Source organism: Setaria italica, chromosome IX (genome assembly GCF_000263155.2).
Source record: "Setaria italica strain Yugu1 chromosome IX, Setaria_italica_v2.0, whole genome shotgun sequence".
Classification (NCBI taxonomy): Eukaryota; Viridiplantae; Streptophyta; class Magnoliopsida; order Poales; family Poaceae; genus Setaria; species Setaria italica.
The window spans coordinates 58786979-58812035 of NC_028458.1; the positions used below are offsets into that span (position 1 = coordinate 58786979).

A 25057-nucleotide genomic window follows, 5' to 3' on the forward strand; every position below is an offset into this window, starting at 1 on the left:
ACCCTCCCAATTACATGCAAGATCATATACAGTACAGCAGTAAAGTAGATTGCGAGGGACAATTCTGAATTCTGATGGATCCGGGCACTCAACGAACACATACACAAGTAAGTAGATATAAACACATCTGGAAAACCATTTCAACCTCCATCAACTAATTTTTGTACACAAGAAATCACTCACACACACCATCACCGTACAAAGTCAAAGAAAAGGGATGACCTCACTACTCAAGACAGTATGCCACACCATTCTCACTAAGTTACTACAGCATATACCCCACACGCGCACAACACATGATATGCTGGTTAACTTGGCCTTCGCCACAAGATATCACAAACACAATATCATCACATTATACCCTACTATATCTACTACATGAACTGATAACAGCAACATCAACCAATCAATCAATAAGGTCTGAAGCTTTGACAGCAGGCGATCACCACCAAAGCACCTGCCTCTGATCCTCAGCAGACAACCCAGAAGGCAATGCTTGCTATCAACAGAGAATAGAGGAAGTCAATTAGAAGCTATCCCTGCCAGGAGTTAATGTCTTGTCTCTTGAAGATACAACGTCGCTGTTTGGTGTTCTTAGAAGTTGGTCTAAGTCATCTTCATCGCTTCCCTCAACGATCGACGCGTTAGACCCCAAGCCATCATCTGCAGCAATAGCAACAAACAAAGACCCATCCAATTTCAGGAGCAGTGCTGGATTTCAGGGGGTCATGTATGTGATTCAGAGTAGCCGAGTAATGAGCATCGAAAGCTCATGTTGAGAACCGGAAGATGGATGAAGCATATAGAGACTAGACCGACTTTTATGCACGCCTTCAGTATTTCATTTCAACGTGTTGAAGATTATATGTTGGTAACTCGGTTCATTATCTTCCACCAAAGATGGAAAAAAAGGAAGATAACTTGTTCATGCAGCAACTTATGCAATGCAGTTCGCAGGAGCAGCTAAGACATTGCTATAACAATCTTTGACCAAGTGGCATATGTGTTGTAAGGTCCAATTCCAACCATGTGAATGTGAGAAATGATAAACCGGGGTGTAGGCAGAGTACCAGAAAAATCAGGATGCCCATTTGCATTTGTGACTGCTGAAACCTTGATGCTCTCGGGCAATACGCAATTGAAGAAGGAACCTGCAGTTCCAAAACGAAGCAGTTGACAATCAGCATCATCAAGGATGAGAGAGATTATGAGTCGGTTTGTTGTGGAAGAAATGTGACCTAATCTGGCGAGTCGATTGACCCATCCAGGCACTGGCTTCCCAGTCAGACGCTGGCAGGCATCAGCCGTAAAATGATTGCAGTTCTTGACAATCAAATGATAAGTGTCTCCATGGTAATCCTCTGCGAGATCCTCTATGCAGGTGCGGACTTGCGAACGGGACAAATCAGTTGTGCCGACGCACACTGAGCGTCTGAAGATAAAGCCAGGACAGCTTTTGGGTTCTACTTGGAAGACTCCGCTGGTTGGGTATTCGTGAGCTCCAAAGCCATACTCCATGCCATGCACTGCCAAATGATGCTGGTTGGTGAGTCTATTTGACTTTGCCAGGACAGGAACAAGAGAAGAAAACCCAGCACATGGTGATGCAAGTAGTTGGACGACGAATTATGTGAATTTCAGCTTGTGTGTCCTCCTTGTGAGAAATGATGGTAGTTACTAATAACGGCAGGCAGGCAGGCATATAATAATTGGGGGTGGGTACAGTACATACAACAATTGGGAAGGAGTACAGTACATACTATGGTAGAGCGGTGAAAGTCAAGGACAAGGACTCAAGGTTTACCTTCGATCCCCGAGTGGAAGATGCCGAGCCCGAACCAGTAGAGGTAGTGGTTGAGAGGGGAGATGTCGTAGATGTTGAGGTACACCGCGGCCGCCCCCACCGTAGGAGGACGAGGAGGCTCCTCGCCCTCGGTGGTGTTGCTGCTGGTGGTGGTGGCCTTGGCGGATGAGGAGGACCAGGACGCCGGCAGCACCCGCATGGCTCCCGCCCGCAGAAGATGGCGCTGCCGCGGGAGAGGAAGGCAGATCTGGCACCACCACCACCAGCAGCAGCAAATTCAGGAGCAGCTCCTCCTGCTCGATCTCGAGCAGAATCAGCCGCCGCCGCCGGCCGGCCGCCCTGTCCCCCTCCCTCTCCGCCTCGCTCTCGTCTCAGGCAGCGGAGGCAGCCGAGCAACACCACCAACAACAGCAGCCAGCGACGGAACGGGACGGGGACACGACGACGAGAGAGAGAGAGAGAGAAGGATAGAGTTTGAATTGGGCTGTCCCTCTCTCCTCCCGCGGGCCCGGCCCGGCCCGCTCCTGCCCTTGCCGTCCCGTCGCGGCCAGGCCAAGCAGCCATCATTGACTCATTTTTTTTTTGGAAAAAATAATACCATCCAAACATTTCTTCCTGTCTGTAGCAGATGCACATGTAATCTTTTTTGGAAAAAATAATAGGGCAGAGAAAAAACATTTCTTTGTTATTATTATGGCAAAAAGAAAAGACAAATCATTATCAAATGTTCAGCATCAAGGCCCCTAGTCTACTACTACTAGACGGTGTAGTGCTGGTTGTTGATGTCGTCCAGGTCCAGGCCTTTGAGCTTCACCACCGACTCCACCTTCCCCTTGAGCGTGTGGAGCTCCCGGAGCCGGGCGAGCTCGGCGCGCCGGCGGGCCTCCTCAGCCATCTGGCCCAGCTGCTGCTGCTGCTCGCTGGTGGTGGTAGCAGTAGCAGTCTGCAGGCCGTGCAGGGTGCGCTGCTCGTGGGCCCAGGCCGCCTCGCGGGCCTCCTTCCCAAAGTCCTTGCGGCTCGTGAAGGCCACCTTGTTGTCGAGCACCAGGCCCCAGGCCTTGCCGCTCAGCCCATAACGCACGGCAAACTTGATGGGGTCCAGCAGCAGGTACACGGCGATGTTGTACACCCAGATGGCGCCCGTCCACCCCCACCCGATGCCCTTGATGCCGGCAACCTCCCAGCTAACCATGGCAGCAAGCACAGAGGCGATCTGCATATATATACATATATACATGTGGTGGTTCATTCATATGATGATTCATCTGCTGCAATGCAATGCATCAAGCATCAATGCATGATCATCACCAGAGACCAGAAAGCTCACCAGCTGCGCTACGACGAAGGCGCCCATCAGCAGCATCCCCGGCCTCTCCAGGAAAGACCACCCCCTGGACCGGGTCACGAATATCAGCGCCTGGCTGATGGTGCTCACCTGAAGGTACACCGCGGAGGCCAGCCTCTCCGTGTTGTCGGCGACCGCATTTATATCCTTACTGTCCAGCTTGTTGATGTTCAGACTTCTGACGTGGAAAAGCCTCTGCATGGGAATTACGAATCGATTTTAATTTCTGCAAATTACGACGTCGGCAGACGACTGAGGAAGAAGAGCACCTACCACGAAGAACTCCGTCTTATAAACTGCCCAGAAGAAGAGCACCGTCGTCACAGCTAAGTAAGCCCCAATGATCACTCCCGTCGCAAATATCTCCGCTAGCTTCCAGCTGTCCGGGTGGGGAGATGGCCTCACCTTGTCCTTCGATATAGTCATGATGGTTCCTGACCAACCCAGGCATAACAACAACTCAGCAACTATCTTTTACATATATATACAATGTAGGAAAGCAGCAGACAGATCAGCATTATTCGTCTTAATACCATCATTAAGAATCGCTATCACAAGAACCAGCATCGGAGGGAAGTCAAACTTCCAAAAGCATGCCAAGAGCAAAAACCCAAGCTGCACCGACAACAACATAAACAGCAGATGATTTGATGAATGTCAAAGTGTACACTAGGTTGTGTTGTGTGTATGGTAGGCAAAACAACTTACCACAATACGTATTGTTATAGACACAGCATATATCTGCAAACAGAAACGAGACACGTCAGTCAGCACCCCTTTTTATCACAACGATAGCATGATAGCAAGTCAGAAATGCGGTACATGCATTTTAATGGTAAGCTTACAGTATAATTTTTCATTCTTTGGAAAATTGCCCGACTAGTTAGTACTGCACTGATGATCACACTCAATCCAGGTTCTGTCAGAACTATGTCAGAGGCACCTCGAGCAGCATCAGTAGCATCCGCCACAGCAATTCCAATATCTGCTATCTTCAGAGCAGGTGCATCATTAACTCCATCTCCAGTCATCCCGCATATGTGCTTTCTAGCTTGCAGCCTCTGCACAATCTCGTATTTGTGCTCTGTGAAAGGAAACTAATTAGATGGAGGAACACAATGATGCAGTAGACAGTCAGCCCTCACCTGGAAAAACTCCGGCAAACCCATCCGCTTGCTCAATCAACTCGTCCACTGGTAGGACTGCTATGTCACCTTCCTTTTTGTCACCCAGCAATGATGAAGAAGGATACATGTTTGTGCCCATTCCTAGCCTCCGGCCAGTCTCCTTAGCTATAGCCAACTGATCACCTGAAAATGTTTAGGCGGAAATGCAGGAAAAATATCACAATCTCTAGATAATATCCTAATATCCTTTTTAGAACTAAAGGTAAATTTGTGGAATGTCTAGATACAGTAAAGAATTATAATTGACTTCTCCCAGCTGCTGACATGGCAAGGAATTTATTAGACTGCCTCATAAGCAATTTGGTGACATGGCAAGGAAGTTGATGAAGAAAGAGAAGGAAACGGTTTCCTTCCTGAGAAATCACGTCTACACGCGCAATGAGGATCCAAGAAATCGTTGTTTTGGCGTTGGGGGCAAGCACCCCGTTTCCATGCGTGAAGCACATGCGCCCGCCGCCGCCGCTCCGCCTGAGGAGCTGCCACCCCGCCGTCCTCCCTGATGCCGCCCGTGACGATGGCCCCGAGCCGAGGCTGGCCATGGAGGCCAGGCCCCTGCTCCGCCGCCCGCTCGAGGTTGGCCATGGAGGCCAGGCACTCGCGCCACCGCCCACGGCCGACCGCGGTAGGGCCGCAGCTCCGCCACTCGCGGGAGGCTGGCCGCCGCCGGGCCTCCACTCCGTCGCCAACGGTGGGAAGAGAAGAGGAATAGGATAGGACGGGAGCTCATCTCTGCTAAAATTGGCATCTCCCCCATTGGGATTGAGCTCCACTTCGCCTGCGCGTCAAGGCTGCCTGCCCAGCTCACAGCAGGCCACCCACGGCGAGCCCCCGTGCCTGATCTTCTCTGCTTTTCCTTGAGCTCGCTTCTATTCAAGAGACATTGTGCCAAAAAGGTTGGATTTGTTTGATGCGTATGCACATGCTGGTGTTGGAGTTCGCTGCACACAGGAACCTGCAAGAGCGGCTCCATGCATCTGCTATTCTGCTCCTGCTGGAGCTCCTCACGGGGATGCGCAGAGGGCCAGCGCCGCAACTCACGGCCATCGCTCCGCGGCCACTCCCATCTCCGCCGGCCTGCATGAGCTTCGCCACCGCCTGCCGGCTCGCTGGGACTGAGAACAGTGAGAAAGTGCGTGGATGCAAGTGCAGCAAACGGAGGAGAAAAGTGTGGCAGTAATTATTACGGGCCCACGTGAAGAGACGATGGGTTGGAGGGATAGTTTCTATGTGAAATGTTTTGATGACATGGACACCACCCATAGTAATCTATGGGTTGGGACTACCCTAACACATACTTGAATGGTGCATAAAAAGAGGCACCTGTAATCATTTTCACACTGACTCCAAGGTCAAGAGCTCTGCGTATGGTTTCAGCACTATCATGACGGGGAGGGTCAAAGAGCGGGAGAAGACCAACAAATTGCCAAGGTCCACCAGGACTTTCCTTGGTCCCTTCAGGTACTTCCTGAACGACGAAGGAATTTAGTTAGTTTTCGTTCTGTATATGGACAAGCATGCTGTAGCATACTAGCAATTTACCACCTGATATGAAACAGCAAGCGATCGTAGCCCTCTCTCTGCGTAATTAGCAATAGCATGATGAACCTTCCTTTCAATCTCAGCCTTGTTCGATGCTAGATTCAGAATCTGCAAGACCATTTGATGGGATATAAGTACATTACAGTAAAAATAATGCGAGCGCCAGTCACAAATAGCATTCATTTTTTATCAAGAAAATACCAAGAAAGCACAACGAGGTGAACCAAAAAGGAACAAGAAAAACATTCAGCCCTATATGAAAACATGCAGAAAACTAGATTGACTGGGGGAAATTAGATACAGACAGACTAGGACTGCAAATTCATCAATTCAGTTAGTACCAAAGACATCCACATATGTCTTATAAGCAAGCAAAATGTGACGAATGAGTCTACATTCTTCCATTTGCTTTTTTTCTGTAGCAGTAGTAAGTTTCATGCACAAGTCATCTAAGTATCTAACCATGAATTCAAGTTGCAAAGTATAGATTACCATATTTGGCTACTGTAGACTTTAAACTGTATACAAATTATGGTTTCTACACTTTTTTTCAGGTATTATATTGTTATTGAAAGAATTAAATTATGTAATATATATACCTGTTCAGGAGCACCTTTGCTAACCCTGTGCATTTTACCCCCAGCGTCTAAGTATGTAAGTGCTGTCCTCTTGTCAGTTGGATTGAATGGGAGGAAATGGACTTCTTGAATGCCGGCACGTGCCTAGCAGTAGTCAGAAGAGAATAAAATAGGTAAATGAAATTAAGAAGAAACAAGGGATGCCAACAACATTGCTCGTTAGATGGCTTTTTATTGACCTGTTACACATGGAAACTTATGAATGCAAGTGTTATGAGCTGTAAAACTCAGAAATGCTTGTTCATAATTGATGCTACCTCCAGCTGTGAAATCATGCGTTATCAGTAGTTGCTAGATCCTAATACCAGGGCAAGAAATTGAACGTACAGCTAATACCTCTTCTCCAAATTAGATGTTGTCCTAGAATATGTGGAGCCAAAATTCTAAAACTTAAATACACTTGAAATGATATGCAACCATTTTGTGAATCGTATATATGGCAGCGCTTGAGTGTTTAGCTCCTTCCCTATCTTGAGTGATGAAAAAAGCCAACAATCATCCGAACACACATAAATTATTAAAAAATATAAGAGAGGAGAGTTTTCTACCTCTTTTGGATCTGGCAACATCGAAACAATAGCAAAATCTATAGCATCTTGATTCTCTAGTCTAGAAGCCCTTGCAGCCATTAAGACAACGTCATCCTTTTCCCTTCCTCTAGCAATAACCTACAGAAATGTTCCATGTTTTAGCAATCAGTGTCTTAATATTAGCATGGAAAAAAAGTGAAGAACTGCCAATGTGCTCACAGCTATGGTACAACAGCAAATAAGACCGAATTAATTTGCGCGCACAGCTTAAGAGGCACTATTTCAGTTGGTGGCAGGTGTGGATGTACACCCCCACTATCCCAGGTACGAGTCCTCTTTGACTCAAATTCCCAAGGATATTTCTTCTTATTTACAGTGACTCCTACTTCCTCTTAGGTTGTTCGACTGTTTTTAGAGGAACCATTTCAGAGTTGAAACCGTGTGAAGATGCTTCATTTCTTTAACTTTCTTCGCAAATGGAAGGAAAACAAAGAGAGAATGTATATGAAAATGAGAACTTGGCAGGTGGTCAATGCATGAACAAGTCATAACGAGCTTGGATCTGCTTCTGTTTGAATACATATGGCAAAGAACAGCAAGAACCATTAGCGAAGTTTGCTAGTTGCAAATCCTTGCTTTTTTCTCCTTGGCATGTCACCATTAAATTAAGAGAACAACTAAAACCATTTTAAGTAGCACAAGATTCAGGTGATATAACCTCAATTAAATTCTTGTCAACACTTAGTTTGTTGAGTGTCAGTGTTCCTGTTTTGTCACTACAAAGGACATCCATTCCAGCCATTTCTTCTATGGCAGTCATCCTCTTGGTAATAGCACCCTGCAAAAAAACAAAGGGGAGAAAAGGTCACTTTAAAGAACTCAGTTGCCCAGCTAATTTTCCACCAGAGAACATTGATCAAACCTGCTGAGCTAGTTTGTGTGATCCAATAGCCATAGTGACAGAAAGAACCGTAGGCATGGCAATGGGAATTCCTCCAATAAGAAGGACAAGAAGGTTATCAACGATCTGACGGTACCTTCTTGCATGAATAGCGTACATCACAATTAACTCGATAGTCATTCCAGCAGCAATTGAGCAAATACAGAAGTTTCCTATTGATGTCAGAACCTAAAAGGCACCCATGAAATACAGCCAAGATCACATATTCGGCAATCAAAATAAATCAAATAATCAGCTGTAGTGAAGTAACCCAATGATACAGGGAAAAATTAACAGGATAAGATGCAAAATAGAACTGAAACTGGATAGATTTGGTGAAAATAGGTTCTCACAATGGTCATTGGTCGATAAAAAATAAGATAGACTAAACATAGAGACACTGGTTGCTGAAGACTGACCTTCTGAAAGTGCCCAACATGATTAGTTGATTCAACTAGATGGGCTGCTTTTCCAAAGAAAGTATGGATTCCAGTGGCAATAACAACTGCTTCTATTTCACCTTGCTTACAGGTTGAACCAGAGTAGATTCCATCACCAGGGTGCTTGGTTACTGGTAGCGACTCTCCCGTAAGTGCAGACTGCAAAGTAACCCTTTACGGTTTCATCATTGGTTCGTACTTTATACCAGAATGATGCTCACTATATGAGAATAATTCGTTTTTAGCAGAAAAGCTGTAGGGCAATGCAGCATGCAGAGAGGAAGAGACTGAGAACAAGAAAGACCTGATCAATTTTTAGTGGATCTCCCTCGAGAAGACGCGCATCTGCTGGAATGATGTCTCCAAGTTTAATGCTGATTATGTCACCAGGAACCAGCAAAGATGCATCCATTTCACTCCAGGTTCCATCACGTAGAACCTAGAAAGGATGAAACAAGATGAAAAGGTAGTATTTAGAAGAAGGTGGGAAAGAAAGAAGAGAGCAGTAGGTATGGTCTACCTTAGCTTTTGGGGCGAGGCGGGCCATAAGTGCAGCAGCAGCATTGCCAGCGTTGTTTTCCTCTATGAAGCTGATGGTGGAATTGATAATGAGCAGCAGCATAATTCCAATAAAGTCATGGTAGTCTATGCTCATTTTCTGCGTGAAGATAGATTAGAATGGGAAAGAGGGATGGCAAATTGTGCGGTGATGAATGTTTTTTTTTACCTTGCCCCTATCATCCGTTCCTCCATGAGCAAGGGCGATAGCCATTATGGCTGCTGCCTCCATGACCCAGGAAAGGGGGTTCCACATGAAGCCCAGGAACTTGAGCACTTTGCTTTCCTGCAACATCAATGATTTTTTTTATGAACGAATAGCGAGGTTGTGGTCTTGTTTGCCACTACCCACTACCAGTAGAAGCGTATGTATGTATGAATGAATGAATAAAGAAACGAATTTCCCTACCTGCTTCTCTTCCAGCTTGTTGTAGCCGAAGACGTCGATCCTCTGCTGGGCGGCGTCGGCGGTGAGGCCCTCGCGCGTGCATTTGAGATGCTCGAAGACCTCCTCCACGGGGATGTGCTCCTGCAATGGAGTAATTAACAATGCAGTTAATTAGCGTTGTTAGTGATAATCCGACGATGGAAGGGAGGCAAGGGAGTCGAACAAAACGCACCAGGTCCACGGTTTCGTTGCTGATGGCGTCCATGCCGTTGGCCTCCATTGCGGAGAAGTAATCAGTTGGGATTCGATTCGATGGAATGGAGGTAGGCGGCGACGGGGAATATAAGGATGCGGGAGGTGGATGGCGACGATCGAGAGGAGTGGGGCGTGCGCAGCTCCGCCATTGGCCATCGGGCTCGGCTCCATCGAGGTGGATTTGGCTTTGCTGCCTGCCTCCCTCTAGGTCCCGCCGTCGCCGGCGATCGATTCCTTGGTCTCGCCGTCTCCCTCCCCTTCCTCTCTCCTTGGATAGATTACATTACTGTATTATGAAAAGAAAAAAATGTGGTGGTGGGGGGAGGGAATGGATTGGAGAGGAGGAAGGTACGGACGGACGGACTGGAGTGGACCGTACCGTCGCCTTCCCTTCCCTTCCCTTCCCACGACAAGCAAAGCAGCGAAGGGCCGACGCGAGGAAGACGACGACGACGATGACGGCCGGCGGTCAGGTCAACAAACCATCATCGTAATCTATCACTCATGATGCAATTAATAACTGGCTTAGCTGACTGCTAATTTGATGATGCCAGGACCATACAGAGATCTCCGTCAACAAATACACTACATAAGAGGGTTTTCTTTGCAAAAGATACATTATTAGGAGAAAGTTAATGGGCCGTAACCAAGCAAGCCCAACTCCCACCTCGTGGGCCCTGGGAATTGATATGAATTAGCAACCCTGTGCGGTGGCTGCACAGAGAGAGGGAGAAGATACGTGGCAGGCATCGAGGCATCGGGGACTCCATGCGGAGCGAAGCCGTCGCCACGTACCCTCCACTTGTCCGCGCGGCCTCCTAGCATGTCTCCACGTAGGCTTCTCTCTCTCTCCCTCTCTCTCTAACTGATGCCTTCTGCTTTGCTATATATAGTGCGTGTGTAGCTTGTTTGTTTGATCGTTGCAGCTGTAACAAACTATGACCGCCGTCGGTGAGCGCTACACGAGGGGCCTCTATGGCGAGGACGACTACAGCGGCCACGGCCACGGCCCCGGCCCCGGCCAGGGCCAGCGGCAGCAGCAGCAGCAGCAGTCCGCGGCCGCGGCGGTGACCAAGGCGCTGGCCGCGGGCACGGCGGCCTTGTCCATGCTGCTGCTGTCGGGGCTGGCGCTGACGGGCACGGTGCTGGCGCTGATCGTGGCGACGCCGCTGCTGGTGATCTTCAGCCCCGTGCTGGTGCCGGCGGCCATCACGTTGGCGCTGCTCACGGCGGGCTTCGTGTCGTCGGGAGGGTTCGGCGCGGCGGCGGTCGGCGTGCTGGCGTGGATGTACCGCCACCTGCAGACGGCGCCGGATCAGCAGCAGCTCTCCAGCAAGGACTGGGCGCACCACCGCATCGAGCAGGCGCGCGCGCACTGATACACGCCAGTTTAGTTGCATGTACCAGCAATAATATAATAATGCATACCAGTCCAGTTCAAGTGCTTTACTAGGTGGTGATGTAATCTTGTCAGCAATAATTATTAATAATTAGTACCTATATGAGTGCCCGTGTCACCAGTTACAAGGCAAAGGCAAGTACCTAAAACAAAACAGGTAACTGCATTGCAGTTCATGCAGTATTCAGAATGTTTGGCCCAGATGATGATCATGACGTGGCATCAGCATTCAGTAGAGTCAAAACACCCGAGGACGGACGTGGCTGCTGGCTGTGTTGGCGCGTGTACTCCCACACGGCGATGGCGCCGCTGACGTGGACGTTGAGCGACCTCACCACGCCCAGCTGCGGTATCTCCACGCACGCGTCCAGGATGTGGATGATGTCCACGGGGATGCCTTCCTTCTCCCGGCCCAGCACCAGCACCGTCCGCCGGGGGAACTCGAACCGGTCCAGGGGCCTGCTGTGGGCCGTCTGCTCCAGCCCGATCACCGAGTACCCCTGGGCCCGCTTCCTCTCCAGGTACGCCTTCACGCTGTCCACCGGGAGCTCCGTGATGGGCAGCCATTTCTCAGCAGTCACACTGCAATGCCATTGCCAGCACAGGTAGGTTAAGGTAAGGAGGCTGACCAATGACCGGGATTAGCCGCAACAAACAATCAAGCTGGCCAACCGGACCTGATCAGTTGGAACTGCTTGTCCAGAAGAATGCTCTTGTCGGCAACAACCAAGCCAGCTGCTCTGAAGACCTGCCAAGCAAGCACAACAGAATCAACCAACCGGACCACAGAATACACCGCCAAGGAAGGAACCACAGAATGGCAACCGTACCTCGCATGTTCTTGTCAGACCCGCAAGATTAGGTATGCGGTCTACCAGTGATGCCACTACAATCAGTTCTTGCTGGCTTTGCTTGATCGTTTCCGCAGCGTGCAATCTTGCTTCTAGTGCTAGGTTGAAAAGCTGGTCATCTTCCTCAATCTCTGCGATCAGCACAGGCGATAGACATGTGACTATGTATGTAGGAGAAAGGAATGAGCAACACGGCACAGTTTGCATACCGGAAATTAATCTTGAGTGGTCCCTGGCGTTCAAGTTCAATGCTTGCTCAGAGTCCCTGCGAGGCGTTATTTTCTTCTGGAAGTCCAGTGCATCTTGACAACCAGGTTGTAACAACACAGACACTTTCTCACCACTTTTATCCTCGTCGCCGTGCCCTTCCACCGCGAGACCCTCATTCTTGATTGTTACTGTATCTTTTGCCATAGCATGTCTCAAGTCCTCTCTCACATCCTGAAATAGCAGAGTTTTAACTTGCTCTTCCATGGTAGAAAAGTTTTAACACGCTAGGTTCAAGTGCTTACGTTCAGGAATTCAATCACACGCTCCATCACTGACACAGGAACACACTCAAATTCAGATACCTACACAAGCAACAGGATACTCAAAATTTTATCAGGGTGAATCATTCAGTGCCTTAAAAAACCATAATGGTCCCAAAATTTGTCTTAAAATTGTACTCCTAACACGTGCTAATAATGAGCAAAGAATATCATGAACCTCAGGGCGAGTGCTAAATATCCCCGACGGAGTCCCAGAAGCATTGGGATCAAAAACATCAAGGAAACCTTCAATTGAAACTCTGAGCCTGAAATCACGAGAAAGGAATTATGGACATTCAGGGAACAATTGGAAAAATTAGCATATAAATTGAGATCATTAGTTATAAGAAACAAGACCTAGGTTCAGAACCCAAACTAACTCATAAATTGGTAGTGTCAGGACAGCATAGCTAAGTACACAATCATAAAAGAAAAACCTATGTGTAGCTGTACCTCACACAGTCAGAATTTTCTGCCAGATAATCTTTCAATTCTTGAAAGCACCTCCTCTCAAAGATTACATCTTCTGAAGTTTCGAGATATAGAGTAGGCCACAACCTTGATAGCACTGAATGGACAAGTAGCTGCAAACAGAATAGATCTTCAGATGATTAAACCAACGTGGCACTCTAGAAAAAAAACACATTTCAATGAATTTCCATTACCTGAGTAAAACAACGTAAACTGTGGTGATGGGATGTTAAGAACGGCAGTATCGGAGGAAGCAGTTGATTTAGGTGGTTTCTCTGGACGGACAGCTGCCTTGAATGAAGAATCACATTTGCTACTATAAAAACATAAGACGACAGTGCCTGCAGGAGGAGATAGATAAATAAACGAATCAAGGTACAAAGATGCCTGAGGATCAGGCTAAAATGTTCACCTGTTGTCGCATCCCTTTGTCATGAAAAATAGGAATAAGTTGTTCCTTTGCCTGCAATGGTTCATCAGAAACATCAACAGTTACCAAAAAAAGAAGAGTTGTGGACATAAGATTGTACAGACATTTTAAAAAGTGTGCATTAGTTTCTAGAACCATAGCATGAAGGGATCTCTCACCAATGTTGGAAATTTTAAGTATAAGAGGATAGCAAATGTCTCCAAGTACTGCCGGACAGCGGGCAGATTATTTCTCTGCACAAGCATACAAATCAAACTTTCACTAAAAGTAATGCAAGACATAACAATGCATCACCAGTAAATTAAGAATCCACAGATACAAGCATGCATAAACATTGAGAAAATTCTTACATAAAGACAGGTGTGAGTGCTCAATATCACTTCTCCAACTATATCGTCTTCTACATAGTGCGATAAAACACATATCATCTGCCACACACGAACTTTACGCCTATGTACCTGGTAAATGTGAAGATTATAGAAACATGATACAAGATTTCAAAGATCTCAACAGTAAAACCACCTGAATTTCACATATACTAAAAGACTCACACTGCTGTATTTCTTGTAGAGTTCTTTTGAAAGATCCTTGTCATTCACCTGTTGGAGAAAAGTGCAAATAGCAAAACAAGGCAAGTCAAATTTGCAGCATCAGGCAACTCTAAGGATTTAGTCTTATAAGGTGCTAAACCAGTATAGGGCCATGCCACATTAAAGTTTAATCAAGTTCAAGAAGATGATACCACACTAACTGTCAAATACAAGATGGTGGCCCGAGAATATCAACTTCAGGCAGCATTGTCCGAGATAAAAAGCTATGGTTATATATAAAAACGTTCATACGCTATGAATATGAAAACACAAAAACAGTACCGCTGAGTCCAGAAGTTTTAGAAGAAATAGTTTGCCAGATTGAAGAGCTTCTTCAGTTCCCGATATATTCTTTTCTTTGATCTGTTTCCAAAGCTGATGAAAGAGAACAGCAACTGAAACGCGAGCATATAATTCTGTATTAATGAACACCTGCAATAGCATTGCCAATCATATTATATGACAAACAATAATGATAAAACAGCTCATTCATCGGTGATGCTTAAAAGAAACAAAATAAACAGAAGGTTCAGTAGGTTTCATTGTGCCCTACTCCATTACATAGGAATGTTTATTCCGAAGGTAACCAAATCAGGATTGCCAATACCTAAAATGGTAATTTCAAATGAACTTACCTCTGTGAATTCACGATCAGGACTTTGTGCTAGCATTGAAACCTCAAATTTTGCTTCATGGTTTTCAGAGAGTTCAGCTTCAAAATCTTCATCAAATGCCACTGTTCAATATACACCAATTACTGATTGGAATGGATACTATAATAGACAACAGGCATATTGCCTTGCTTTATTAGAAGGAAATTAATAACAGAAGGAAAGGAGAAAATACTCATAAAGGAATTATAGGAGAGAATTGAAATAGTATACCAGATCCATATAATGAAAGTTGCTTCAGTTCATCCATATAAAATCTAAGAGTTTCCGGGTACATCAACCAAAGACCACTCAAATGCAAAGCTGCTAGGCGAATAGTTCGAGGACTTTTTGAACCTTCATTAAGAAGATTCTCAATAAACTGAAAAGAAGTAAATGAGTTAATTGCATCACTTGTATCACAAGAAAAGCTTGGTGCTAAAGAAGTCTTCATAACTATAACTTTCCAAGTGAAGTACACTAAGATGCCACTTAGTGTACATACAGATTCTGGATAGTAAGAGGAAAGAATTTTCCTTATTTCAGATGGTCAAAATAACAAGTTTAGTGCACATCAGCTATCCAACACTACACTATATGAAACAGAAGTAACCATATTCACCATATTACTAGAATTTATGTATTATCATATTACCATTTCATATGAATGAACTATATTTCTCTCTTTGCTATTCAGCATTTCAGCACCACAATAGTGATCTTAGTTCATTCTACTTATGCATAAATCTAATCATAAGAAGAGAATGCTTATCATCAGATAAGTTAACACAGTATGCATGCACCTAAAATCCAAAATGCGGACTTAGCTGAACTGGCAACAAAAGCACACAAAGCAGCAGTATCAGCAGATGGCATTTATTCTGACTACTCAGCTAAAGAACAAGAAGAGCATGTTGCACCCAAAGTAGTAAAAGGTGATAGAGACAATATGTGGCAACTGACCCATTTTAAAGGGCCTGGCCCTTCTTCATTTGTCTGGTGCATTTCCAATTTACAAAAGATAGCAGGGTGCAATATTGCAGATAGCAGTGCAGCAATTGGTGCCACTCGTCGTTTGTTGCAACTAAGGTGCAAGATCCAGGAGGACTTTGCTAATTGCATCATCGTCTGGGTAAACAAAGATCAAAATATTAGTGCCCACTGCATAATCACTGCAATTGAATAAGCCGAATATAAATTTTCTAAAGAAAAAAAAAACTAACACCAACCATAAAGTTTTCAAGCTAGCCTCTAGTGGTAGACTGTGAGCCGCAGCACTTAATGGAATAAACAACACAGAATACAAAAGATACCAATGGATACCTCATAACTGATGCCTATAGATGTAAAATTTCTATTGTCCATGCTCGAGTGTAAGAGTCCCAAAACAGATCTCACACATCTCAGGATGGATAAGACAGAATTTTCACCAGCATTCTCAAGGCTGCAAAGATTAAGAAAAGAGAACAAAGTTGAGAGTGAAATGATGTCACAGCACAGAGTCTAAGTTGAAGCTAGAAAAGGAAAACAAGGAATAATAAGCTTATAACCATGTTAAAGCACAGCACCAATTTGTATTAGAAAAATTCAATTCAGTCATCTGTAATAGCAATTTTAGTAGCCCCTTTAAATAACCTGGTATTGATTTCAATGTTCTAAGGATGAACAAATTGGTATCCAATCAACATAGGAAAGCAGCAAAGATTTTAATCAAGCTAATAAAACAACTTGTAAAAAAGCTAAAACTTTGAACAATGAAAGGCTACCCCAAATAAACAGGAATGACGTAGTGAAATGTTATTGCACGCCATATAAGGCAACAGTACCACTGCTTGCTTATCTTAATTAATGTAAATAAGCAACTACAGAACAAAATTCTAACAAAGCCATACTCTGCTCACCTTTCGATAACATCAAGAAAGATGCATCGGAGGGTTGAATATGAAAATAAAGGATCCAATCTCTTCAGCTTGGATTTATTGTCACTAAAGCAGCACGAAATGGATAGCAGGGAGTCTACACAAAGCCACTAAATGAAAATCAACAATTAGGAGCCATCCAAATTGGCTTATTTATCAACAGAAGTTGAGTGATGCACACTGATGACACTACAAAAGGTTATTCTAACCTTCCAAGTCATTAGAACAGCTCGTCTGCTACGTGTCAGAATTCCATCCGTAAGGAGACGGTTGATGTTGTTAAGGAAAGTGGTGACAGAAATATCCAATGAAAATTTTCTGGCTTGATTTGTTTGCTCTGTTTCCACCAAATCCAGATATTGAGAATTGCGAGCAGTAGATAGAGCTTCTAGAACATAGGCTAGAGCTTCATAAGCTGCCAAGTGAAGTTCAGCTCCGGTCTTGTACAGGAAAAAACCGAAATAGAGAGTTTTGGCATAAGAACTTACATAAAGAAAGTTAACATAAAGGCATTAAGAAGAATGATTAAGTAAAATATTTATTAACAATAGCAACACACCTCAGTGGCATTAGTGGAGTGTTCAATAACTTTCCAATAGAAGTCCCAGAGAAAGGAAAATGTGGGGAAAAAAGAATCACCAGAGTTGTAATGGTTACACCATGAGGCAACAGAACTAATACACCTCATTGACCAAATCTGTGAATATGATATGGAAATTTGTCAAACCTAGGCAATTAAATGGTAAGATGCACTTCAAAACAGGTAAAGTATGCCAACCTATTATAGAGAAGACATTAAATGCAATCACTGTTGACCTACAACTGATTTTGGTTTGTGCTCTAAACCTCCAAAACAGGTAAAGTATGCCACCCTATTATATGGAAGATATTAAATGCAATCACCATTTAGGATGCGACCTGCAACTGATTTTGATTTGTGCACTAAACCAACACAAGAATTGCGAATGCCAACTTGCGGCTAGTTCAACAGAGTGTCACCCTAGTTTTGTGTCTAAATGCCACAGTTGGAACCTCACTATCTACATGTGCAGTAGATTTGTTGCTGATTTCCAAGGATTTCATCCTGTGATCTCTCAGTTGCCAACCTTAAGGATGGATATGATAGCCAAGTTAACCCTCATGAGAGAATTAAACAAGACAATTACCAAAAGAAAAGGTCTGGAATAGTACTCTATGAATGTACAAAGTTTCATGTTCATACTCATCCTATGTCAAGAGTAAAAATATGAGAAAATTCTGAAAAATGATAAAGTGGGGGAAAGGAAATAACAAAGGTTATTATTGAAAATAGAAATTGATTGTGTCATTACAAACTATGAGAAAAGGAAAAGAAAAATGTTTCCATCCTTAGCATGCTTATCTTTTCTGTTCCCGCAATATAAGGGATACCTGTACACTATCTACCAGAACAGCCCACAGGTCCTATTTCTTATCGCAGATAGGATGCCAGTGAAAAAGCTAGCTTCTAACAGTCAAGAGTCCAAATTATTCACAATTGTGACTGCTTTAACTTTAACCAACATTAGACTGGCCCAAAATTGAAGAAAAGACGGCAAACAAGAAATTGTTGTAGGACGCAGCAAGTCGTCGTTCATACAAGCAGAAAGTAGGGAACTCTCTTCTTAGTTTACTTGCCACTGCCAACACTCTTGTAGTGTAGTGGTAAGCTCCCCAGTTGAGGGAGACACCAACCAGGGTTCAAATACTGGTGGAAAAAAAAAACTGCGGCACATGGGGTTGGTTTGGGCCCCTCCTACCAGGGGTAGTTGTAGTGGTCACCAACCCAGTGGGTCGTGGTCAGCCTAGGTTAAGGTGCGGCCTTATAGGGTGAAGCTAGGGTTCGGGGGTTTTCTCGACCGGCTTGGCTGAGAGTTCTTTCTTAGTGCAATGCCATGGGGGCGGTCTTTCCCCCGCCGGTCGAGTTTTTTCATTTTACTTGCTACTTAATCAAGACAGCAGTAATGAAGCATAAATGAAAAGTAATATGGAACATGCCAAATGGAAGCTTTAAAATACAGTAAACACAAAATATCAGGAAGGAACATACACCCTGCAATACTGAAGAGGTTATTGAGGTAGCCAAACGACGCTGACTTGGGCCTCCAAGTTTTCCTTTAACAGAATATGGCAAATCCATGTTCTCTATATTCTTCAACCAGAAAACTGAGCAAGATAGCTTGCTGAAGACCACCATGGTTTCCTAAGCATGGTAACTATTAAAAGGCTGTCACAAAGAGCCATCAGTGACAGTTTGAAGAAAAAGAGGATTACCAAAACTAGAGACAATGATTCTGCAAGCTTTTTGTTGAGATCATGGAGTTCTAATCCATTTGCTCTATCTGAACCTCCTTTCAAGATGGTTTTATTCTGGCAAACAAGTTTTTTCTGCCTTGCCTCAAGTTCCTCAATGAAGCTCAAAAGGATGATGAAAAACTTTATGGGAACGCAGTCTCCAACAGGGCTTTGCTGTGAAAGCTTGTAGCCATGTGCCTCTATAAACTACAATGAAAATTACCTTTTGAACCAAAGATAAACTGAAACAAACAAGAAGGCAACAGAAAAATATGTTGCATATAACTTCAAGTTCCAGATCTGAGCACAATAGCTCCTATAATTCTACAACTTTAGAAGCAAGTGATAAGCAGAACAAACCCCTAGAATTCGCTTCAAATGTTGCTCGTCTGAGGTTACAAGAAGAAGAGTTCTGGCCCACCTCCTTGCTTCAGCTTCCCATGCATTCACGTCCTCATCGTCAAACAAATTTGAACCTTGATCCTGTTTGCTGTGCTTCACGAATGTGGTAGGGAAATCAAGAAGCTTGCTCAACAAAGTGTTACCAGGAGAACATTCTTTCTTCTGAACAAACCATTCCTGAACTATCACTCTCAATGGTCCTACAAGGATATACAACAGCAGTAAGAGCCAAGGATTCCACAGCACTATATTATAATATGATGGTAATATTAAAAAATATACTGTGTACAAAAGGAATCCTCCATTTCTCCCATTTGCATACCAAAATAATCAGTGAACTCTCGAGGTATTGTAGAAATGAAATGCAGAAGTTGGTTAAGAGGAACTTCAGCAGCATTTATCAGCGATGTTGCAACTTTGATAACCTGCTCACAAACTACATGACTTCAAGTTAACAAGTTGTCTATGTACCATCATCCCTTATCAAAATTCCTCAATGAGACAGAGATGTAGAACCTTTCAGACGATACTTTGGATTAAAGTGCTGTTTACTCCTCTCACTAAGAATCCACAAGGCATCTAATAAATCTTCAGACCTAACTTCTGTAGGTACATCCCCATCACATTTTGACGGTTCTTTCCAAGGGGTAGCGCATGGCACATCATTTATATCTGACTGACATGTGCATGAAGCAACACATGACGCAAGAGTCATTAGCCCTGCTCGGCCAAATGAATCATGCTTAGCAGCAGATGCCAGGCTCCAAACAAGATGAATACGATCACTGTAAAGAATACATGCATACAACTGAAGTCGGTTAGTAGAAAACTCCCACGAACTCAGCTATTGAAAACAAACCAGACTAAGGCTGAGTAACATGCATGTGGTCAAACAACATAAATAGTCCTGGAGACACAAATACATAATCCTCGCAGCCCAGGTGCAAATAGGTTAAACCATTTACGCAACATCTTCCACTGCCATAGTGCTGAAAAAGCAATACACATATACACTGACAAAGAGATCTTTATTAAGACACGAAAGCAAAAAGACCCATCAGTTCAATTATCTTTTGTAGTACACCATGTGCATAAACACCTTTCAACAGATGTGAAGACTCTAAATGGTAACAGAAAATGCATAGCTTTCGTCTTTCGAACAATGAAAATCAGTTCCGAAGTCAAAAGGATCAAAACACTGAACGGGATAAAAAGGCACTAGTTACCGTCTTGTCAGGTTCTGGGCATAAGTGCTGAAAAAGCTCTCTGCGCCTTTTATGGTTTTTGAATCATAGATACCAACAACGCCTAAAAGTATTTTAAGAAGATAGCTCAGTATTAAAAAGAATGCACTATTGAACAGTGCCATAAACAACAACAATGAATAGGAAAGCAAGCTAAAAGACTAGAACAACAATCCTGTGAGCAACAAGACTCACTAAACAACAGCAGGTGGGGTGTATTTAACAGAGCCATTCAACGACTTATCATTGTTTCAGAAAACAAAGACATAAAGTGAAATGTCGACTAAGGTTAAAAAAAATAGCTCAGCTGCATATGGCCCCTGAAAACAAACCAAAGACTGAGTACCATGTACGTGGTCAAACAACGTAAATAATCCTTGGAGACACAAATACAAAGTACCTGCTGCCCCAGCATATGCACATAAGCTTACACCACAATTCTAAGATCTATTCACTGAGACACAAATGAAAAGAGAACTGTCGGTTTAATTTTCTTTTGTAGTACACCATATGTGTAAACAAAATAACCCTAGATATCAATTGAAGTTTTACTCATTGACTAACCACAGAGAAAATTTTCATTAACTAACAAGTCATATTTGCTGCAAAGGGTTAACAACTTACATCAATGAAGCAATGAGAGCTTTTTGGGTAATTTTATCTATTTCATTTACAGTTGGCATATTGTTTGAAATTTGCTACACCCATCGCTATGTTTACAAAGGGGGTATAATGATTCTGGAAAGCCCTTAGAGTTCAAGAATATTTTTGTACAACTACAGAATTTTCAAAACAGATACTAAAAGGGAGGTTAACATAATAGCTTTTCAAAAACATATCTGACAATAAAATAAAATAGCTTTGTTTCTTTCAGAGCAGAATCAAGCATGTTATATTGAAGTAGTGTAAAAATGAATAACACTAACCGAAATCCTTGTGGTGAACTACATCATTCAAACCACGTATCAGAGAACCGAGCACAAAACCTCTTGGGATTATCTGAGCGCAAACCTTGTAGTGTTCCCATGAAATATCCAAAAAGGATTGCATAACTAGGCATCTCACTGCAAAACACATTCATGCAGGCAGACCATGGGACAGCATTCTAAATATACATGCTTTTCACATAATTACACATCAGTACTCACCTTGAGGATTATCGTGAGTGAACCCACGCTCCCACAAAACTGTCATCCAGTGCAAAATTCCCTCCCAAGATTCCATCTGAGCATGAAAGGCTCCATGGGAGGTGTGATTTAAATAGTCAGTCTGTGGTGTAGACTCAAACAGAAGCATCACCTGAACATAAATTTTGGACATATTAGCCCAATAGTGAATAGTATGCCAAAATAAACTTTATTACCAATTACTATATCGCTGTGCTACCCTAATATTGACAGAATACTTGGCTATATTGCACTCAAATTTAGGAGTGCTATAATAAAACATAACATAATGTTGACAGCTTTTGATAAGAGAAACGTAAGGAAATCAACTAACCTGGTGCATCCAGGCTGCTTCAACTAAATGTGTCCCATACTCTTGGAGCATCTCATAGAGTAACAAGAAGACCTTCCACCGACCTTGACCATTTGAACAGCGTTCATCTGATTGATCCGTCTGTCTAACGCCTAGGGACTTAGCTTCTTTGCTAGCCCACCTTTCTCTTTTTGTTGTCGCAGTATTTGATTTGGTTTGAGCAGGCAAAGCAGCTAATCTCTTGCTGGAGCAATGGTGGTTTCCATCATTTAGAGAAGAAGAGGTAAAGATGCTAAGTGATATTGTCAAGACGTAGAAGGCCTGTTTCCTCACGAAAGAATCCTTGTCAACCTGGTTTGTGGAAGGTACAGATGTCACTGCAACATGAAATTGGCTAGCAATTTTCTAGCAGGCATTCAAATTTGAGTTTGTGTAACTAAGACAAATGCCACGCCACAGAAAGTCTCACCAGTCCCTTGCGCAGCTGGTTCCAAAATTCACTGACATTACTAAGGTCAAATTCCTGGAGCTTGTCAGCTCCCAAGATGGCGACTTGATGACCCAATTTGAGTGTTGACAAGTATAAAGATAGTACATTGTATGCATCCAAACGCTCGCCACGCCCCAAAGAAAATAGAGAAATACAGGAATCCCATATACGTTCTAGGAAACCAAACCTGCAGGCCAGAGATAAATTGAGAAGGGACAATTTAGATTAACATCTGGTCACATATAGCTGCCTGACCACAGAGAGTTAGAGCAACCTGGATAGCTTATGCTGGACTGCACCAAGCATTACAGTGACACAGGGAATATCAGCAAGTGAGATGAGCAGAGGCTGCAGAAGGGTGCGGGTGGCACAAGATCGATACTCTTGACCATGTGCAAACATCTTGAATACCAACGTGGAGAGGTCCCATGTCAAATTCTGCACCAACGCATCTAGATCAACAGCAACTTCCTGAGAATTAAGTGGGCCCACGCTGAGGACGGTCCTTCTTCTCTCCAATATGTCCCGCAGCAACGATGCTAACACACTGCTCGCCTTGGAGAGAGTTAGCATTGGGGCCAGACTATCCCCAGCAAAATCTGCTTCTGTTATACTGTGGTAAAGCATGGAGTCATGACCTGCGGACAAGCCCATGGCAACAACAGATGATCGTATGCAGAATGGTACTATGGTAGCTCCTAGCAGGTCCCAGGATCCAGTGTCGGAGATTGCATCGCACATAAACGCAACCACCTAAGGCACCACAGCATACATAAGCTAGTGGGGACTAGACATGACTAACTAATTCAAGTGGGGAATAGATTAGGAGCACGCACCTGGTGAAGGTTGGGTTCGATGGTATCCCTGAGCAGTGGCAGGAAGACCCTCCACAGCAGCAAGCGCATAGCATCCTTAGCCTTAGGACGGTTGTCTGAAAGCCGAAACGAAGCGAGAAATTAGACTCTGACTCTACTTGTCACGAGTCTATGAATCAAGAGGGGAAGGAGGCAAGCAAAGGGAGGGGTGGTGACCGAATCGCGCGAGCAAATGGCGGAGCGCAGCGGCGTGGGAGATGGAGGCATGACGGTCGGACTGGGCTTGGAGACCCTGCTGCTGCTGCTTGGGAGGAAAAGAAGAACCGTAAATTCTTTGAATATGGATTGAGATGGGGTAAAAGAGGGCAGCAGCAAACAACCACAACCAACCAACCTCGGAGGAAGCTGGGGAACGGAGGAGCGCGTGGAAGAGCTGGGCGGGGGAGGTCGAGGCGGAGGAGGCGAGGACGCAGTCGACTACGGCGGGGACGGCGTCCGCCGGGAGGGCGCGGAAGCAGCTCTCGAGGGCGGCCACTGTACGCTCGGGAGGAGACGCCATGGCGGAGGCGGAGGCGGATGGCCGGCCGGAGCCCGGAGACAACAGCGGGGGAGGGGGAGGGAGGGGGAGAGGGGACAACCAAAAACCCTACTATAGCAAAGGAAAAGGGGTTCGGAGTTTCTGGGCCAGATTTTCTCAGTAGAGATGGGCCCTCAAAGCCCGTAATAACCTTGGGCTTTGGCCCACGAGATTCCAGTTTTTCACGAATCATAGCCATTCTGTATACCGGAGAAATACTATGCACATTTTCTCCGTCTGAGAGCCCAGAAGTGCCTTGATCTATTTATGATGTGTGATTGATTGTATAATTTGAGGTTTTATTGGTTGAGTTCATATCATATATGCTTGATTATGCTAACGGCTCACCGGAGGTGTTGTGTGTGTTGTGTGCAAAACATATCATGTGTTGTCTCTTGGCTTGTGATGTGTAGGTATAAGATGCAACATAGCGGTTGACGGCATGAGGTGAAGGTCAAGTGAAAGGTTCAAGCTGATGTACTAGGGCTGTGAAGGGTGGACACGAGTTGGGTTGGACTAAGGAACTCAAGAAGTCCGGGTGGAGTCATGGACGATCCACATGGTGCACGGAAGAGGAAGAGTACATTGGGATGAAGACGGCATCGGTTGAGTCAAAGCGGGACAAAGGCGAGTTGAGTAGGCGGTCCGGGAGCTGGGAAAAAAAGACTTGGAGGTGTCAAAAGCTTAGCGGTGGCTGGGCACGCGACATCAATGAGTCACGTTGTGTGCAGCGTGCAAGAGGGTTTGACCGGTTTGACCTCAAAACCGGGAGTGAGTCACGCCTGCGAGGTATGCAAGAGGGTTGGACCGGTTTGCCCTCAAAATCGGGGGGTGAGTCCGGTGTGGTCGGACAGCGTCGAGTCGGAGGATGCGTGGCACCATCGTGAAGCTTGCGTCGAGGCGAAACGAATTCGTGAAGGCACCGGGTCCGTCCGATGTGCTGATAAAAAGTTGGACGGTTTTACCATAGGGTATTTGAGTTGTATGCTTCATGTAAGGATACTCTGGTCATTTTCCGGATGCCTATATATTTGTGGAGAGGTCTATTGGGGCAGCCACATCTCTCGAGCTCTTTGGTGGTGAGCTTCTCATTTGTTTGTGAGAGCTTTGGGTGAGAGAGAGATGAGAGGATCTTTAATTTGATCTTTTTACCATCCAAAGCTTGAGTAGGCTAGGAGTGGATTGTAACCGAACATGATTGTGTAATCCAAAGATCAATTTCGTGCTCACTTATTTTATCCTATTTGAATTTGAAATTTATCTTTTTCGGTAC

General features: G+C 44.6%; 4 protein-coding genes across 6 annotated transcripts; 1 reads left to right on the plus strand and 3 right to left on the minus strand.

Moving 5' to 3' along the window:
• Window positions 1–100: 100 nt before the first annotated feature.
• LOC101773374 (deSI-like protein At4g17486) lies at window positions 101–2271 on the minus strand. The gene is made up of 4 exons (XM_004986029.4): window positions 1805–2271; window positions 1239–1526; window positions 1071–1151; window positions 101–663 (listed from the first exon to the last, which is right to left on the minus strand). Exons 1-4 carry the CDS (start codon window positions 2001–2003, stop codon window positions 527–529), a joined length of 705 nt encoding a protein of 234 aa, XP_004986086.1. The 5' UTR covers window positions 2004–2271; the 3' UTR covers window positions 101–526.
• A 128-nt stretch (window positions 2272–2399) lies between these two features.
• Window positions 2400–10030, minus strand: LOC101772699 (plasma membrane ATPase 1). 2 transcript variants are annotated; one of them, XM_004986026.3, is made up of 19 exons: window positions 9602–10030; window positions 9391–9510; window positions 9151–9267; window positions 8944–9081; window positions 8728–8862; window positions 8403–8582; window positions 7966–8172; window positions 7762–7881; window positions 7062–7181; window positions 6475–6597; window positions 5879–5983; window positions 5657–5801; window positions 4295–4459; window positions 3995–4233; window positions 3858–3890; window positions 3683–3764; window positions 3423–3583; window positions 3132–3344; window positions 2400–3017 (listed from the first exon to the last, which is right to left on the minus strand). In XM_004986026.3, the coding sequence occupies exons 1-19, from the start codon at window positions 9647–9649 to the stop codon at window positions 2562–2564; spliced, it is 2907 nt and encodes a 968-aa protein (XP_004986083.1). In that variant the 5' UTR covers window positions 9650–10030; the 3' UTR covers window positions 2400–2561. The 2 variants fall into 2 exon arrangements, with proteins under 2 accessions (XP_004986083.1, XP_022678531.1); XM_022822796.1 differs by lacking the exon at window positions 9602–10030 and having other exon boundaries at window positions 8944–9013.
• Window positions 10031–10177: 147 nt separating this feature from the next.
• Window positions 10178–11122, plus strand: LOC101783655 (oleosin 16 kDa). The gene has a single exon (XM_004987173.2). The coding sequence runs from the start codon at window positions 10563–10565 to the stop codon at window positions 11001–11003; it is 441 nt and encodes a 146-aa protein (XP_004987230.1). The 5' UTR covers window positions 10178–10562; the 3' UTR covers window positions 11004–11122.
• On the minus strand, window positions 11082–23817 carry LOC101772292. Of its 2 annotated transcripts, XM_004986025.2 has the most exons (34): window positions 23602–23817; window positions 23424–23508; window positions 23229–23323; window positions 22667–23145; window positions 22372–22579; window positions 21924–22253; window positions 21572–21722; window positions 21350–21487; window positions 20406–20487; window positions 19696–19964; window positions 19502–19615; window positions 19138–19379; window positions 18757–18984; window positions 18533–18685; window positions 17024–17161; window positions 16674–16904; window positions 16447–16574; window positions 15869–15989; window positions 15509–15673; window positions 14780–14927; window positions 14531–14631; window positions 14178–14327; window positions 13857–13904; window positions 13656–13763; window positions 13464–13538; window positions 13288–13338; window positions 13070–13216; window positions 12858–12988; window positions 12583–12670; window positions 12387–12446; window positions 12084–12315; window positions 11854–12005; window positions 11701–11771; window positions 11082–11605 (listed from the first exon to the last, which is right to left on the minus strand). In XM_004986025.2, the coding sequence occupies exons 1-34, from the start codon at window positions 23764–23766 to the stop codon at window positions 11233–11235; spliced, it is 5457 nt and encodes a 1818-aa protein (XP_004986082.1). In that variant the 5' UTR covers window positions 23767–23817; the 3' UTR covers window positions 11082–11232. The 2 variants fall into 2 exon arrangements, with proteins under 2 accessions (XP_004986082.1, XP_022678530.1); XM_022822795.1 differs by lacking the exons at window positions 23424–23508; window positions 23602–23817 and having other exon boundaries at window positions 22667–22939; window positions 23031–23145; window positions 23229–23243.
• Between the last annotated feature and the right edge of the window lie 1240 nt (window positions 23818–25057).